The 16,671-nt window shown below is 42.5% G+C and overlaps 1 protein-coding gene across 2 annotated transcripts in view; it reads left to right on the top strand.

Moving 5' to 3' along the window:
- The first annotated feature begins 2,438 nt into the window (after positions 1-2,438).
- Positions 2,439-16,671, top strand: part of LOC111982729 (solute carrier family 25 member 36-A) — a 44,364-nt gene continuing 30,131 nt past the window's right edge. Inside the window, exons 1-2 of one of the 2 annotated variants that reach the window (XM_070434234.1) lie at positions 2,458-2,513; positions 2,746-2,843. In XM_070434234.1, coding sequence (XP_070290335.1) covers positions 2,803-2,843 — 41 coding nt within the window. In that variant the 5' untranslated portion in view covers positions 2,458-2,513; positions 2,746-2,802. Of the gene's footprint in view, positions 2,844-16,671 lie in introns of both variants that reach the window. The other variant, XM_070434233.1, reaches the window with a different exon arrangement.

Here is a 16,671-nt window from a genome sequence, read left to right as displayed (position 1 = left end):
CCTTAACGTCGGTAGCCCTGCCCCCTGGTAAACAGTGTATGATCGCTGGATGGTTCGTTTTAAGTCTAATACTGCGGGTAATTGAGTCGCCAATGACCAGGGTTKTCAATTTGTCAGAGCTAATGGTGGGAGGCTTCGGCGTAACGTTCAAAGKCACTTACCACTTTGTTTTGCCCATTCAGACMCCGTAACGGGAGGAGTAGAGAACAGAGAAGGATCGGCCTCTGACTCGCTGCTTAATGGGGAGAACCGGTTGAAAGTTTTTGTCGGCTGAATGAGCGACACCGGTTGAGCATTCCTACAGCATTTCCTTCCAGAAGCCATGAGAAAATTGTCCGGCTGCGGGGACTGTGCGAGGGGATTTATACTACTAGCTGTACTTACTGGTGGCACAGACGCTGTTTCATCCTTTCCTACACTTAAATTGCCCTTGCCTAACGATTGCGTCTGAAGCTGGGCTTGCAGCACAGCTATCGCCATAAGGCGAACGTTCTCCTGTATATTGTGAGTATAGCGACTGCAATTAGAAGGCATCATGTTAATGTTACTATTTAGCTTCGGCTGGTGGAGGTCCTGACGAACCACGTCCMGATAAAGCGTCCGGAGTGAAAAAGATGAATGAAAATAGTCGAGCGAGGGAAAAACTAAAAATATAAACGGTAGTTAAAAAGTAAAAACAGTAAAGTTGCCAGGTAGCAAAGTAACGTAAACTCACTCACTTTTGTACATCGCCTTGGTCCGTACAATTGACCTTATTTTTGCGCCCCAAAAAACGTAATACTTCCAGATCGACTGTAATATCAATACCAATGTAAAGCACAATTTCTCCCCTTTCCAACTAAATTAATGACGAGACATTCATGATGCCCATCTCTGCATAATTMAACAAGACAATGAGCTCCATCGGGTCTTTTTAAAAATGGTGGGTGGGGAGCGAAGGCTACGAAGTGATCTTGAAAGAGGGAAATATGTTGTGTGAAGAAAACAGTTTTTTCACCCGATTTGTCCAACTAATCAACTTTAAAATGTAAATAAAACGTAAAGAGTTTATGTAATGTCTCATCACATACCTGTTTGAAGGTTTGTGTCGAATTTGAAGAGGMGTTTAGGGCTGCGCTAACGTTAGCCTCACAAGTGAACTGCAGCTGTTCCGGCTTTTGAGTGTCATGATGGCTCGCAGCAATGACTCGCAAAAAAATGCAATTGGCACCCTAGTCATGAAATATTAGTTTAATATTAGCAATAATTATATTAATTTAGACAAAAATAATGACGTTTTCTTACAAGTGTATATGGTTAAGCATGATTTTAATCTGCGAGAGAAGGGCTACCCCTGGTGGAAAGAGGCTGTACGGGCACAAAATGAGTTGCAAATGCGCGCTGTACGTAGTGACACGTCACGATGTAACGTACAGCATCAGAGGGGTTCGTTTTTTAATCTTTTCTCCAATACTGTTAGCCCATCACCATGTCAATCAACGCTGAATCGAAACGTAGTTTCACACCCCGGATTTTGATGCCAACACAGTCCCATTCGTTTTCATTGCAGCSTCGTTTGAATGCCGCGGTTACGCACATTTGTACGGAATGGGGTGAGTTTACGTTAAGGTTAGCAACAAAACGCACAGCAGCACGTAAACAAGTCTACAAGTTGTGACCGGAAAGGGCGCAGTGGTCTAGGGCACTGCATCACAGCGCTAGCGGTGCCACCAGAGACTCTGGTTTCGCGCCCAGTCTCTGTCGCGTCGTCCGCGTTAGGGAGGGTTTGGCCGGTAGGGATATCCTTGTCTCATCGCGCACCAGCGACTCCTGTGGCGGGCGGGCGCAGTGCAGGCTAACCAAGGTCGCCAGGTGCACGGTGTTTCTTCCGACACATTGGTGCGGCTGGCTTCCGGGTTGGATGCGCGCTGTGTTAAGCAGTGCGGCTTGGTTGGGTTGTGTTTCGGAGGACGCATGGCTTTCGACCTTYGATCCTCCCGAGCMCGTACGGGAGTTGTAGTGATGAGACAGGTTAGTAACTACTAACAATTGGATACCACGAAATTGGGGAGAAAAARGGGGTAAAAAGAAAATTGTGACCGGAAATTAACACCATCAAATACATATTTATTCCAGACTCTGACATTACTCGTTCGGATATTTCTTATCATTACAATATCTTTATTTCAATGTTTTGGATTTCTGTGTATTGTTTTGTATGTTAGGTATGCTGCACTTTTGGAACTAGAAACATAAGCATTTCGCTGCACCTGCGATAACATCTGCAAAATACTTCGTGACCAATAAAAATGTTATTCGATTTGATTTAAGCTTGCTGTATCACTAGCTTGCAAAGCTTCCATTCAAAGTCTGATCACGTGAAAAGGTAGTTACGGGGCGGGATTTAATGACGTACWTCTACACATCCGCCAATCACAGCCTTTGTTTTGCGACTTCCCTTTCGATGAAAACCATTCTGTCATGTCGCTGTAACGTTCAGTGTGGCACGGCTTGACGGCGAGGAATGTGTCGGGGTATAAGTATATCACAACGATTTTCATTTATTCACTAGAAAAATAGTATCCCTGTTAACAYAGAAGAGACGCAAAGTTACTGTCGAGACCGCGAGGTTTTTAATCGGGGGAAGGCAACTATTAGCTWGGGAAGCTAACGTTACATATACTCKTTTTTGCTAGCAACTGACCTCCACCACAACACGGTGCATTGGACTAGTGATCAATAAGTTACAAATTCCTTTGTCGTCAGCCCTTCTACCAACCCAAAGTGGTGCCCTGCGTACGGGTCCTGTGAATATGAGACAGAATGAGTCAGAGAGATACCCTGGTTCATCTGTTTGCTGGAGGGTGAGTATCATGAATAATCGCTTGCTAGTAATACAGTCCWCTGTAACAGTATCTAACATAATGGAATAGAATATGAAGCTAGCTAGCAAACGATACAATTCAAATATGTCTAGTTAGCTAGTTATCTATTAGTTGCTGTTAGTCTGGACTCCTTCCTGATGATGTGCCTTTAACAGATGTTTTGCTAGCTTGCTAACTAGCTAATATTAGCTAGCTAAATTCAATGTCATAACTGACCCTGTCTGGTTTTGGTAGGACCATTTATTTTGCGGCGTTATGTATAAGTTTTATTGTATACGAGTTTTTCTATTGCTATTCTCTAAATACTAACTTGATATATTGTCCGACTATTAGCCATAACCCACGCTGATACACTCGTTTTAGCACGTGCGCTCGGATGCCATTGTTTTGACCTTATTTCACATTCTAACGTCAGCTAATCTTAACGTTGCCTGTCATCCCTTACTCTCAAATTATTTARCTACTCGTGCAACTAATGCACCATTAACGCTCAAAAGAGGACGTCTAATATTGTGGTAAGCTGTAAACAATCCGGTTTCTCTCACTGAGGTGTAAGTATTGTATCTCATAGTGGCATCTGATCAAGATGCGGCGACTAAGGTCGTACCATGGCCAGCTAGCTATACATTACCTGAACTGCCGCAGCCGATGGGGAACTCTTCTCCAATTAAACATATACAGCCCAAGGTTGTAATCGTAAATAGTCATGATGCCCACACTGTCAGTGTCACATTGAAGCGAGCAATGACTGATGGTATGAGGACTAGACCAAGATGTGCTCATAAGGAGCCTAACGTTACCATTACACCTTAAGGTCCAAGGTATATGTTATTTTCAGAGGTAGACTTGCTTTGGCAGCCAAAACAACCAAATACTCCACCTAAACGTAAATTGATTCTAAATTGCCATACGGTTCTAAAAACTTAAATCCCTCTACTTTCATATCACATCAAAATAATTCCACAAATGCAAAATACACACTTACTTGTTCACTGTTTTAACCGGCTTTATCACAGTTGCAGCCAAAAGTATTTTTCAGTGACAACACATTTCTGGCAGCCTTCTTCTGTTACACCCAGGTGTTTGGAGCATGCGAATTAGCACAGGTGGTCCTTCTGTCTTCCGTAAAGCCACGCTGTAACATGGAGATATGGTAGTGTGGGAACACAAACCCTATAAARGTATCAATTCAACCTTTTGTTTTTAGAAAAGTATTTCTCTTTGATATGAAAGATAAGATCCTTATGCTTCTCAAACTGTACCACAAGCGATGCGTGTTATTGTTCAGACCAAGCCCCAGGGCTCTTAACAAAATTTCCACATACAGAAGACCCCTCTTCCAATGACTCTTATGTGTAATGGAACTTGAACTTAGAGTCATAATCAAGGGCTAGGTGAGGATTTTATTTATAAATAACCGCAACATGCAAGGGCTGTAGAAAAAGAATATCCAGACTCTTACTATGCACATTCATATGGTCAATAGAGTGAAACAACAGATGAGATGCTTTCAAGATTATGTTGAAGATTTCAGGACTCACATTTCAGCTGGGTCGCTGTTGTGTGTGTGAAGGCGCATGTCAAGCTTGAGGCTGCAGGGCAAGAAGCATTCCTGCATGTGTTACTCACAGACTCATGGAAAAAGGACAAGATGGATCAATACAGAGCAAGAGCGCTCCTTAATTCTTGTAAACAAAGGCACATGGCCAATTATTATTTTATTTTTTTTAAACGTTTTTTGTTTTCACGATATAACAATGCAATTGAATTACATTTATCACTGAACAATAAATTGGCAGACATTAATATACAGTACCAGTCAAAAGCCTGGAGTCACCCACCCACTCATTTGAATGGTGTGTCCAAATCCCCGACCGGCACCACACAYACAATAAAAACGAGGAAACTCTCTTATAATTTTTCACCCCCTCATGCATAACTATTATAACAAAAGGAAAAACGAAATAAACAAAACAAAAATCCCTGCCCCTACCAGTCATCTCTGTATGTCTGTAGTCTATCAGGCCTTTACACATTGTTTTSTCTTTCTATCGCTGAGAGAAAATGTCCCCAGATATCAATAAAATTATTGAGTTGACAATACATTTTATAAATCAATCTTTCATATGAAGCTGTTTCTGCCAAGTCTATGTACCATTCCTTATATGAGGGAGGGTCCTTCTCCCTCCAGTGTCTCAATGTGACTCTTTTGGTTGTGGTTAGAGTCCAGTAAATCCTATTGAACACTTTAAATTGAATCAGTTTGAACCAGGCATCTCTCATTCCTCCTCTCTAAAATTATCTCCAGGTCTTTTTCCCATACGGCCTTCAAGCCCTTACAAGTTCCATTAAAACCACCTATAAGGTGGCTATATATAATGGCTATATATAAGCCCTGCGGTATTTGAGAATCCTTTGCAAATTTACATTTGAGGTCGGAAGTTTACATGCACCTAAGCCAAATACATTTAAACTCCGTTTTTCACAATTCCTGACGTTTAATCCTAGTAAAAATGCCCTGTTTTAGGTCAGTTAGGAGGATCACCACTTTATTTTAAGAATGTGAAATGTCAGAATAATAGCAGAGAGAATGATTTATTTCAGCTTCTATTTCAGCTTGCATCACATTCCCAGTGGGTCAGAAGTTTACATACACTCAATTAGTATTTGATAGCATTGCCTTTAAATTGTTTAACTTGGGTCAAATGTTTCGGGTAGCCTTCCACAAGCTTCCCACAATAAGTTGGGTGAATTTTGTCCCATTCCTCCTGACAGTGCTGGTGTAACTGAGTCAGGTTTGTTGGCCTCCTTGCTCGCACATACTTTTTCAGTTTTTCCACAGATGTTGTATAGGATTGAGGTCAGGGCTTTGTGATGGCCACTCCAATACCTTGACTTTGTTGTCCTTAAGCCATTTTTGGCTTCCAACTTTGGAAGTATGCTTGGGGTCATTGTCCATATGGAAGACCCATTTGCGACCAAGCTTTAACTTCCTGCCTGATGTCTTGAGATGTTGCTTCAATATATCCACATCATTTTCCTGCCTCATGATGCCATTTATTTTGTGAAGTGCACCAGTCCCTCCGGGCAGCAAACCACCCCCATAACATGATGCTGCCACTCCCATGCTTCACGGTTGGGATGGTGTTCTTTGTCTTGCAAGCCTCCCCATTTTTCCTCCAAACATAAGGAGGAAATTATGGCCATTATGGCCAAACAGTTCTATTTTTGTTTCATCAGACCAGAGAACATTTCTCCAAAAGGTACAATCTTTGTCCCCATGTGCGGTTGCAAACCGTAGTCTGGCTTTTTTATGGCGGTTTTGGAGCAGTGGCTGCTTCCTTGCTGAGCGGCTTTTCAGGTTATGTCGACATAGGACTCGTTTTAATGTGGATATAGATACTTTTGCAGCTGTTTCCTCCAGCATCTTCACAAGGTCCTTTGCTGCTGTTCTGGGATTGATTTGCACCTTTCGCACCAAAGTACATTCATCTCTAGGAGACAGAACACGTCTCCTTCCTGAGCGCTATGGCGGCTGTGTGGTCCCATGGTGTTTATACCTGCGTACTATTGTTTGTACAGGTGAACGTGGTACCTTCAGGCATTTGTAAATTGCTCCCAAGGATGAACCAGACTTGTGGAGGTCTGCAATTATTTTTCTGCGGTCTTGGCTGATTTCTTTTGATTTCCCCATGATGTCAAGCAAAGAGACACTGAGTTTGAAGGTAGGCCTTGAAATGCATCCACACGTACACCTCCAATTGACTCAATGATGTCAATTAGCCTATTAGAAGCTTCTAAAGCCATGACATCCATTTTCTGGAATTTTCCAAGCAGTTTAAAAGGCACAGTCAACTTAGTGTATGTGAACTTCCGACTTCAACTGTACATCTTAACACTTATATCAGAATGTACAGAGAATTTGTTGTTACTCTGGCCTACCTTGAACATACAATCTCAAAGTCTTGTTTCTGTTAATTATACTTACTTGGACCTTAGTTCTTCAAAAAAGTTAATGAGTTTTCATGATATGGACAACCGATGTTCTTTATCCCCTTTATATACAAATCTTTCCAGAAAACCATGTGTCCCCCATTTTTCAGTTTAGGGTTGTTCCATAACGAAGCAGAGGTGAATATTTCTCTCTTATGAATCTGACGTCCATAATTTTTTGCTTCGGCTAATGTTCTAATGCTATAATAAATAGGAGAGGCAGAACAGTCACCTTGTTTCGTGCCTCTGCCTACTGAAAATGGAATGATCGTAGTCTATTAGTGACTACTATGGATTTGGGTTGTACATACATTTAGTATATTCTGAAAGCCCTGTTCAAATTAGAGGTCGACCGATTAATCGGAATGGCCGGTTTAATTAGGCCGATTTCAAGTGTTCATAACAATCGGTAATCGGCATTTTGGACACCAATTAGGCGATTACATTGCACTCAACGAGGAGACTGCGTGCAGGCTGACTACCTGTTAGCGAGTGCAGCAAGGAGCCACGGAAGTGCTAGCTAGCATTAAACTTATCTATTAAAAAACAATAAATCTTAACATAATCACTAGTTAACTACACATGGTTGATGATATTTACTAGTTTATCTAGCTTGTCCTACGTGCATATAATCGATGTGGTGCCTGTTAATTATCATTGAAACATAGACTACTTCGCCAAACGGTGATTAACAAGCGCATTTGAAAAAGCACTGTCGCTGCACCAATGTGTACCTAACCATAAACATCAATGCCTTTCTTTAAAACAATACACAAGTATATATTTTTAAACCTGCATATTTAGTTAATATTGCCTGCTAACATGAATTTCTTTTAACTAGGGAAATTGTGTCACTTCTCTTGCGTTCTGTGCAAGCAGAGTCAGGGTATATGCAGCAGTTTGGGCCGCCTGGCTCGTTGCGAACTGTGTGACGACCATTTCTTCCTAACAAAGACCGTAATTAATTTTCCAGAATTGTACATAATTATGACATAACATTGAAGGTTGTGCAATGTAACAGCAATATTTAGACTTAGGGATGCCACCAGTTAGATAAAATACGGAACGGTTCCGCATTTCACTGAAGGAATAAACGTTTTGTTTTCGAAATGATAGTTTCCGGATTTGACCATATTAATGACCTAAGGCTCGTAATATAATTAAGTCTATGATTTGATAGAGCAGTCTGACTGAGCGGTGGTAGGCAGCAGCAGGCTCGTAAGCATTCATTCAAACAGCACTTTCCTGCATTTGCCAGCAGCTCTTCGCTGTGCTTCAAACATTGCACTGTCATAGTTGAAGTGTACCTATGATGAAAATTACAGGCCTCATCTTTTTAAGTGGGAGAACTTGCACAATTGGTGGCTGACTAAATACTTTTTTGCCCCACTGTATGTATGTATATATATATATATATAGCGCGATTAAATCGGCAGATTTTATATATATCGGCTTTTTTTGGTCCTCCAATTATCGGTATCGGCGATGGAAAATCAGAATCGGTCAACCTCTAGTCCAAATCCAAATGTATTTATAGTATAATGCAGGTAGTCCCAGCCCACCCTATCAAAGGCTTTCTCTGCGTCTAAGGATAAGGCTGCCACTGAAGCATCCAAATCTTTTGCCTTCCAGATGACATGCAATAGGCGTTTAAGATTGTCAGATGAAGTTCTGCCTTTCACAAATCCCACCTGGTCTGGATTTATGGTTTTCTTAATGATATGATTCACCCTCATAGCCAGATGTTTTGTAATCAATGTGTTAAATGTTTTCAATATTTCTTTGCTAAGGTGCTTTGCAAACCTTTTATAGAAATCACTGGGTATCCCAGGATGGGATGGGATACTGGCCAACAGTTTTCCTGCCTTCACCTGATTCTTACCATCTCTGCTTCAGCCTGAACAGGAAATATTCYGCTTTTTTACTGAATAAAGTATTCAGCTCCTATTTAGTTTKTGTCAGGTTTACCAGAKAAATGTTGTTAGGATTGGACCAATATTCCCTCTCCAGAGTTTTGAGCTCTGTTTCAAGTTGATACATTTTCTGTTAATCTAATTTCTTAATAGTAGCTGATTGTTGTATCATTACTCCACGTATGTATGCTTTAAAATCTTCCCAGGCATGTACCTGTTTCGCACATGTGCCTGTTTTGTAGTGTGTTCTGGCTCAAAGGAATTCACAAAACACCTTGTCATGTAAGAGGCTGGTGTTCATTCACCAACATTAACATTTTTCTCTTCTCCTATTCCAACAGTCAGATCAATGGGAGCATGAGCTGTCATAGTTATCGTGTCCACACTGCAAGCACCCACTTTATCTATGAGAGAGTGTGAGATCAGAAAATAGTCGATGCGTGAATAAACAKTGTGCCTATTCKAAAATAATGAGTAATCACAAGTGGTTGGATTGATCAGTCTCCATATCATAAAGACCAGTATCCTCACAGTGTTTAAATTGCTTCTTGAGTTTTGGAGGTCCTGGTAACAGTTTTGGATTTATCAAAAAATGCACCAGGGGCCTGATTTATAATCCCGATTTATAATGTAAATATACTACTACCAAAACGTGACGWCTGTTAGAATATTTTAAATCGATGCTTAGAGAATCAAMGAAAGTGAACGACTGGTAGTGCACCCCATATAGRACACTAAACTTCCCATTGAACAAATGTCATAAACATATCCCAAACCCACAAGATACAGAAATCACCCTCCCCCTAAACCAGGCTTTCATCCGTGTGAAGTGTCCCGAGGTCTTCCCAGCACTGACGCTCCATCCAGAATAAGAACGTTTTACCAATGCCAAATATAGGCATGACCATATACATTTTGAAACGACAGCGATGACATGTCATAGAAAAAACATTGAACCTAACGACAGGCTGATCTTTATACTCAGAGAAGTTATTACCTTTCTCATGAACTGTCTAATTCCATAAGGCAGCAATGTAAGCAGAGAATAAACAYCAAAGGGAGACTTGTATAGGTCATAATAATGATAAAATAAACGTACACTTTGGGTTGTGCCCATCATGCATGGCCCAAACACGCCTGTTGAAGCCTAGCTGTTGAAGCCTAGCTATAAGCCCAGCTATTGCTGTTATGATACGAGTGAAAACTTAAAAGAATAGATATGTTTATTCCTTCTATGACCGTAAAACAGAATGATGTGCTTGGACTATAATCCTGCGCAATCTAGTACTATAATGATATCAACTGTAAACCAGAAAGATACATTGTAGGCAACATTCACAGCATAAACACTCCGTGAGACTGCTTACAACATAGRAMKTYCTATCAGCTTAGGGAAAAATGGTAGTCCATCCCTGATGAACCACCCCCATGTGGATTTTCCATAGCCTACCACACTAGTCAGATTATTCAGCCTCATTGACGTCCGCAACACCCTTCTTTGGGTCTGTAAGAACGACGTAGTGATCCTCTCACAGTAACCCAGAACACGGCAGGGTATTGCAAGGAGTATTTTAGTCTCCTTTTCATGCACATACGTCTTACCTCCGTGAACGCATTTCTCTTGTCYTTGGAAAAGTCAGGGAAAAACTCCACCTTTGTCCYTTTGCAGCGAAAAGTCCTGAGTTATTTTGCTTTGAGCTGGAACTTCTCCCTGTTGGTGTATGGTAAAAATTTCACCAGGATAGGCCGGGGGTTACGTGGGGCTGGTCCGGGGCGTGGTGTCGTCAGTGTCCGATGTGTTCTCTCAATGGTCATGTTGTTAAAATCCTCCTGTGTGTCCTCAAATAGATTACGTAAAATGTCTTTCACACAATCCACCGAATTTGTGGATTTCGGGAACACCTCTGTTCCGAAGTGTATTTTTCCGACTTTCTCAGATTTTCCTGGTGTTGAAGTCATTCTTCCAGTTTTTCGTGCACAGKCTCCATTTTTTCWACAGTGTGGTTTAGKTGTGTGTTCTTGTCCTCCAATGTTGATATCCTTTCTTCGGCGTTTAACTTGGTTGTCGAGAGTGTCCGCTGTATATTTCATTTCAGCCAAATCTTCACCCACTTTCGCAATTTTCTCTGAGATTTTTGTTGCCAGAAGTCCATGGCCAATTCCAGCTGAGACAACCAATTGTGAAATATGTCAGGGAGGGTTGGAAGACCCTCGTATGGGGACTTGACACCAATACTATCAAATTTATTTATATAGCTTCTTACATCAGCTGACATCTCAAAGTGCTGTACAGAAACCCTCCTAAAACCCGAAACAGCAAAGCAATGCAGTGTAGAACCACAGTAGCTAGAAAAACTCCCTTGAAAGCCAAAACTAGAAGAAACCTAGAGAGAACCAGGCTATGAAGGTGGCCGTCTTTGCTAGTTTGTGGCTTCGTGGTTTTTGGTGTGGTCATATATACGCTGTGCCGGGTGGAGAATAGAGACATGGCAAGATGTTCATAAATGCCAGCATGGTCAAATAATAGTAATCACAGATGGTTGTCGAGGGTGCAACAGGTCAGCACGGCCAGGTGGACTGGGGACGCAAGGAGTCATCATGCCAAGAGTACTGAGGCATCGGTCCTAGGGCTCAGCTCCCAGAGAGACGGAAAGAGTTAGAGAGCGATACTTAATTCACACAGGACACCGGATACACAGGAGAATACTCCAGTATATAACAGACTGACCCTAGCCCCCCCGACACATAAAACTGCCGGCATAAATACTGGAGGCTGAGACGGAGGGTCAGGAGACACTGTGCCCCATCCGATTATACCCCCAGACAGGGCCAACAGCAAGATATAACCCACCCACTTGCCAAGAGCCCCCACACACTTATTATGAGTGAACCATTCTGAAGGAATAGAGGTTATTGTTGTTATTATGCGAGCAGTAGCCTAATCATACGGCTGGTTTTCTTCCTAGCCCGAACTAAATCCACATTTCCATGAGTTGATCTGTGACTAGTGGTGGCAGACTGGAAGTCCGACTTTCGCTTAACAGATTTCAAACCCAAAGATAGCTGCATTTAAAGGACATGTCTCCATGTGTAAATGCAGGGCTATTCTTTGGTTAGCTGAATCTATGTTTTAATAAACTGTAATGTTATGTTATGTCGGGATCGTCAGCCCCACCTAGGCCACTGCTCAACCTCCTCGTAAAAGATGTTGACCGTTTAGTCGCTAGTCCCTGTCCCTGTAACTGTGTCACCTGCGGGTCGCCATACATTCGGTTCGTCTCAAAGCATTTTAGCAGGGTGCTTCCCTCTGTCTTTTTATGTGGCCATCTCCTCAAATAGAGTATGGATTAATGATCAACACCATATCTGTAATTTATGGGGTGCGAAAAGATTCCTCCATTTTTTTAATATTTTTAAATATTTTATGATACCACAGATTCTAGGCTAAGGTTATGAAACATTAATCTTTCTACGTGCCATTTGCGCCCCCAAGGCTGTGAATGTAGGCTTTTTCTTTCACAATCCCTTCATTTTGCCCGGGTCATCCTTAACCTGATGATTCATGAGTCTTAATAAAGAGCCTAGGACTTCGCAGTCTAGACATTTGTGGATGTACTATAGTTTTATTTGTTTGTGGTGCTTTTGGAAGCATTGGTCAACATTAGGGTGTGACTAAAGGTACTTGCACAAAGTGTTTGTTATCTGCCAATGACATTCCAGACGAGAACGTTTTTTCCAAGACGGGGCACTACTGTGCTGACTCTCCAAAGCCAAGCCTCTGTCCCACCATGCTCACAAGCCTCTCCTAGTCCCCACATTGCTCCACAAGCTCTCTAGTCCCCACACTGCTCCACAACCTCTCCTAGTCCCCACACTGCCTCACAAGCCTCTTTCCTAGTCCCGCACACACTCTCCTAGCCATCTCTGTCCGCACACTGCTCCCACAAGCCTTCCTGTCCACACTGCTCACACTTCCTTACCCATACCAGAAGCTCTCTGTCTCCAGCACGCCAACTCTCCTAGTCCCACACGGCCTCCACAGCTCTCCTGTCCCCACACTGCTCCCCACAGCCTCTCTAGTCCACCAGCTCCACAAGCCTCTTCCGTTCCCCCACTGCCCAAGCCTTCGTCCACCTGCCACTACTCCGGCCCACCTGCCCACAAGGCGCTCGTCCACCGCTCAAAGCACCATCCCGACCGCGTCCCCCACCTGCCGCAACGACTCTCCAGTCCCCACCACTGCCCACAGCCATCTCGTCACCCACACTGCCCCACACGCCTCTCCGAGCCACATGCCCACGACTGGTCCCCACACTGCCAAGCCGTCTCGCGAGTCCCCACACTGCCCCACCAACGCCTCTCCGAGTCCCCACACTGCCCCACAGCTCTCCGAGTCCACACCTTGCCACAAGCTTGCTCCGGAGGTCCCACCACTGCGCCACAGCCTCTCCGTCCCCACACCTCAAAAGCTCGAAGGCCCCTCCGCACAAGCCTTCCGGAGTCCCACACACTGCCCACGCCAGTTTGTCTGCTTTGCTATTTCTCGACGGCAGTGCAGTGATATATTGTGCTGCACACTCAGAAAATCCCTCTTTTCTTCCCCACTTGTGTTTCTCTCTCTCCACCCTCTCCATCTCTCATAGTTTGGGCGAGGAACGTAGGAGCCATCCTGACCTGTCCCCTGGAGGTGGTGAAACCAGACTTACAGTCATCCCACATCACACCTACGGTGTCTGAGGTGCGCTCAGTACCGGTACAATGGCCCAAGCGTAGCACGGCATGTGCCCTCAGACCTTTATCACTGGGGCCTCAGGGTATTATATTCAGCCTGCACAACTTGAATCTTACTAGCAATTGTCATATAGAGCTGGGTGATATGATGATTTATACGTCTGGTGACGATATAGAAAACGTTAGCTTATCGTTTCCATATTATGCTCATGTTATATTTCGTTGTGTCCCAAATCAAACTTTCACGGCCAATATTTTTCGTTCATTGGACGATGCTTTGGTTCTTCCACACTGAAATTTGCAACACGAACTAACATGGAGAGTGATGGCACGGAGCTCGTACTCAAAAGAGGGGACTTCGTTTGCATGGACGTGTTTGGGTATGAGTCTGACACGGACAAGAAACTGACTCTGCAAAATTGCCGCAGCCGGTCCCGACAACAGGCTCAAACACACTAACCTCTTTTACACCATATGCAAGAATTACGTGAAACAGTACGGAGCGTGTCTATTGATGAGATCCCAAAAAGTACAGTCGAGTGCTCAAAACAAACCCCCGACTCAGACGTTCCAAGAGGCTTTTGCAACGCGGCACACCATATGGCAAAGAATCATGAAGATGGAAGGAGATAACAGCTGCTGTTACAACTTACATCTGCAAGACATGGCCCAAATTTACACAGTTTCGTGAGTTGGCGCATACACTCGACCCAAGGTACCAAATGCAAATTGATATGTGACAMGYAWTAATGCCAAAATGACATGCAAAACAGACAAGCCCCCAAAAATATATATTTTAGGCATATATTTATTTTCTTTGCAAGTTTAGTTGAGGTGTTTTCTATTTACCTTTTTAGATTTTATACATTAATATTTTATATTTTGTTAGTGCTTAATTGAAAATTTGTACAAGGGTTCTAAATAAAAGGAGAAATAATCAAATATGAGTAAGTACCTTTTTATTTGTTGAGTATAATTCAAAATGTAATAAGAAATAGGCCTTTACATGTGTTCATTTTAATTAAACTATTTATTCATTGAATTTACAGAAAATGTGCTATATTGTGATATGTACAGTCGAATTCGGAAGTTTACATACACCTTAGCTAAATACGTTTAAACTCAGTTTTTTCACAATTCCTGACATTTAATCCAAGTAAAAATGCCCCGTCTTAGGTCAGTTAGGATCACCACTTTATTTTAAGAATGTGAAATGTCATAATAATAGTAGAGTGATTTATTTCAGCTTTTATTTCTTTCATCGCATTCCCAGTGGGTCAAAAGTTTACATACACTCAATTAGTATTTGGTAGCATTGCCTTTTAAATTGTTTAACTTGGGTCAAATGTTTCGGGTAGCCTTCCACAAGCTTCCCACAATATGTTGGGTGAATTTTGTCCCATTCCTCCTGACAGAGCTGGTGTAACTGAGTCAGGTTTGTTGGCCTCCTTGCTCGCACATGCTTTTTCAGTTCTGCCCAGCCCAAAATGTGTCTATGAGATTGAGGTCAGGCTTTGTGATGGCCACTCCAAACCCTTGGACTTTGTTGATCCTTAAGCCATTTGCCACAACTTGTGGAATGTAGCTTGGCCATATTGGAAGACCCATTGCGACCAAGCTTTAACTTCTGCCGTGATGATCTTGAAATGTTCTTATCAATATAGCCACATAATCTTCCCCGACTCATGATCCATTTTTGTGGAAGTGCACAGTTCCCTCAGCAAAGCACCCCCAACAACATGAGCTCTGCCACCCCCCGTGCTTCATGTTGAGATGGTGTTCTTTGGCTTGCAAGCCCCCACTTTTCATCCAAATCATACAGTGGTCATTATGCGCAAACAGTTCTATTTTTGTTTCATACAACCAGAGGACATTTCTCCAAAAGTAGAACTTGTCCCCATTGTGACAGTTGCAAACCTTAGTCTGGCTTTTATTTATGGCGGTGGGAGCAGTGGCTTCTCTCATGCTGAGCGCTCTCTCAGGTTGTCGATATAGGACTCGTTTACTGTGGATATAGATATTTTGTACATCGTTCCTCCAGCATCTTCACAATATCCTTTGCTGTTGTTCTGGGATTGAGTTTGCACTTTTCACACAAGTACTCCATCTCTAGGAGACAGAATGCGTCTCCTTCTGAGCGTAGACGGCTCCGTGGTCCCATGGTGTTTATACTTGTACTGTTTGTACAGATACTGTGGTACCTTCAGGCGTTTGGAAATTGCTCCCAAGATGAACCAGACGTTGGAGGTCATATATCCTTTTTTCTGAGCGTGGCTGATTTTATTGATTCCCCCTGATTGTCAAGCAAAGAGGCACTGATTTTGAAGGTAGTTCTTGAAATATCCACAGGTACACACCTCCAATCTGAGTAAAAGGTCAATTAGCCTATTAGAAGCTCTAAAGTCATGACATCCATTTCTGGAATTTCCAAGTAGTTTAAAAGGCACAGTCAACTATGTATGTAAATTCTGCCCACTGGAATTGTGATACATGAGTTATAAGTGAAATATTTTCTGTAAACAATTGTTGGAAAATTACTGCACATGCCACATGCCACACAGTAGATGTCCTAACCGACTTGCCAAAACTATAGTTGTTAACACCAAATTAGTGGAGTGGTTGAAAAACTAGTTTTAAAGATCCAACCTAAGTGTAGATAAACTTCCGACTTCAACTGTATATACTTTATCGGAGATAAGAAATTAACCTATATCGAGAATCTATACTTATCAGGATATGAGATCAGCTCACAAAATCAAACAGGCATAGGCCATATCTAATGTCTAGTATTTTGTAACCATCAAACTATACAATACAATACTTGTTGTGTTATTGGTTTGAAAGTTTTGGATAACTATACTGTCATTGCCCTCACAGCTTGCACATTAACTCTCACAGTAAACATCTAAGTAGACCAATGTGTAGAAGTCCAAGAACCAGAGTTAAAAATGAGCTGGTGTATTGGGGTTTACACACCCCACACACTACCTCCTATCTCTTGTGGGGTTTGCAGCAGGATCCCCCCTCACGAAACCCTCTGTTGTTTTGCTCTGACCATGTCTCCTCGGCAGCAGTGCATGTGAGATGAAATCCAACCCTACTCCGTCTCTCTCCCCACTACCTTCAGGCCTTCTGGGATCTGTAGCATACCCAGCACCAGGATGTACATA

Source organism: Salvelinus sp. IW2-2015, linkage group LG22, assembly GCF_002910315.2.
Source record: "Salvelinus sp. IW2-2015 linkage group LG22, ASM291031v2, whole genome shotgun sequence".
In the NCBI taxonomy this organism is placed as follows: Eukaryota; Metazoa; Chordata; class Actinopteri; order Salmoniformes; family Salmonidae; genus Salvelinus; species Salvelinus sp. IW2-2015.
Note: the sequence above shows the minus strand (reverse complement) of the source record. Positions and strands in the feature narration are given on the sequence as shown.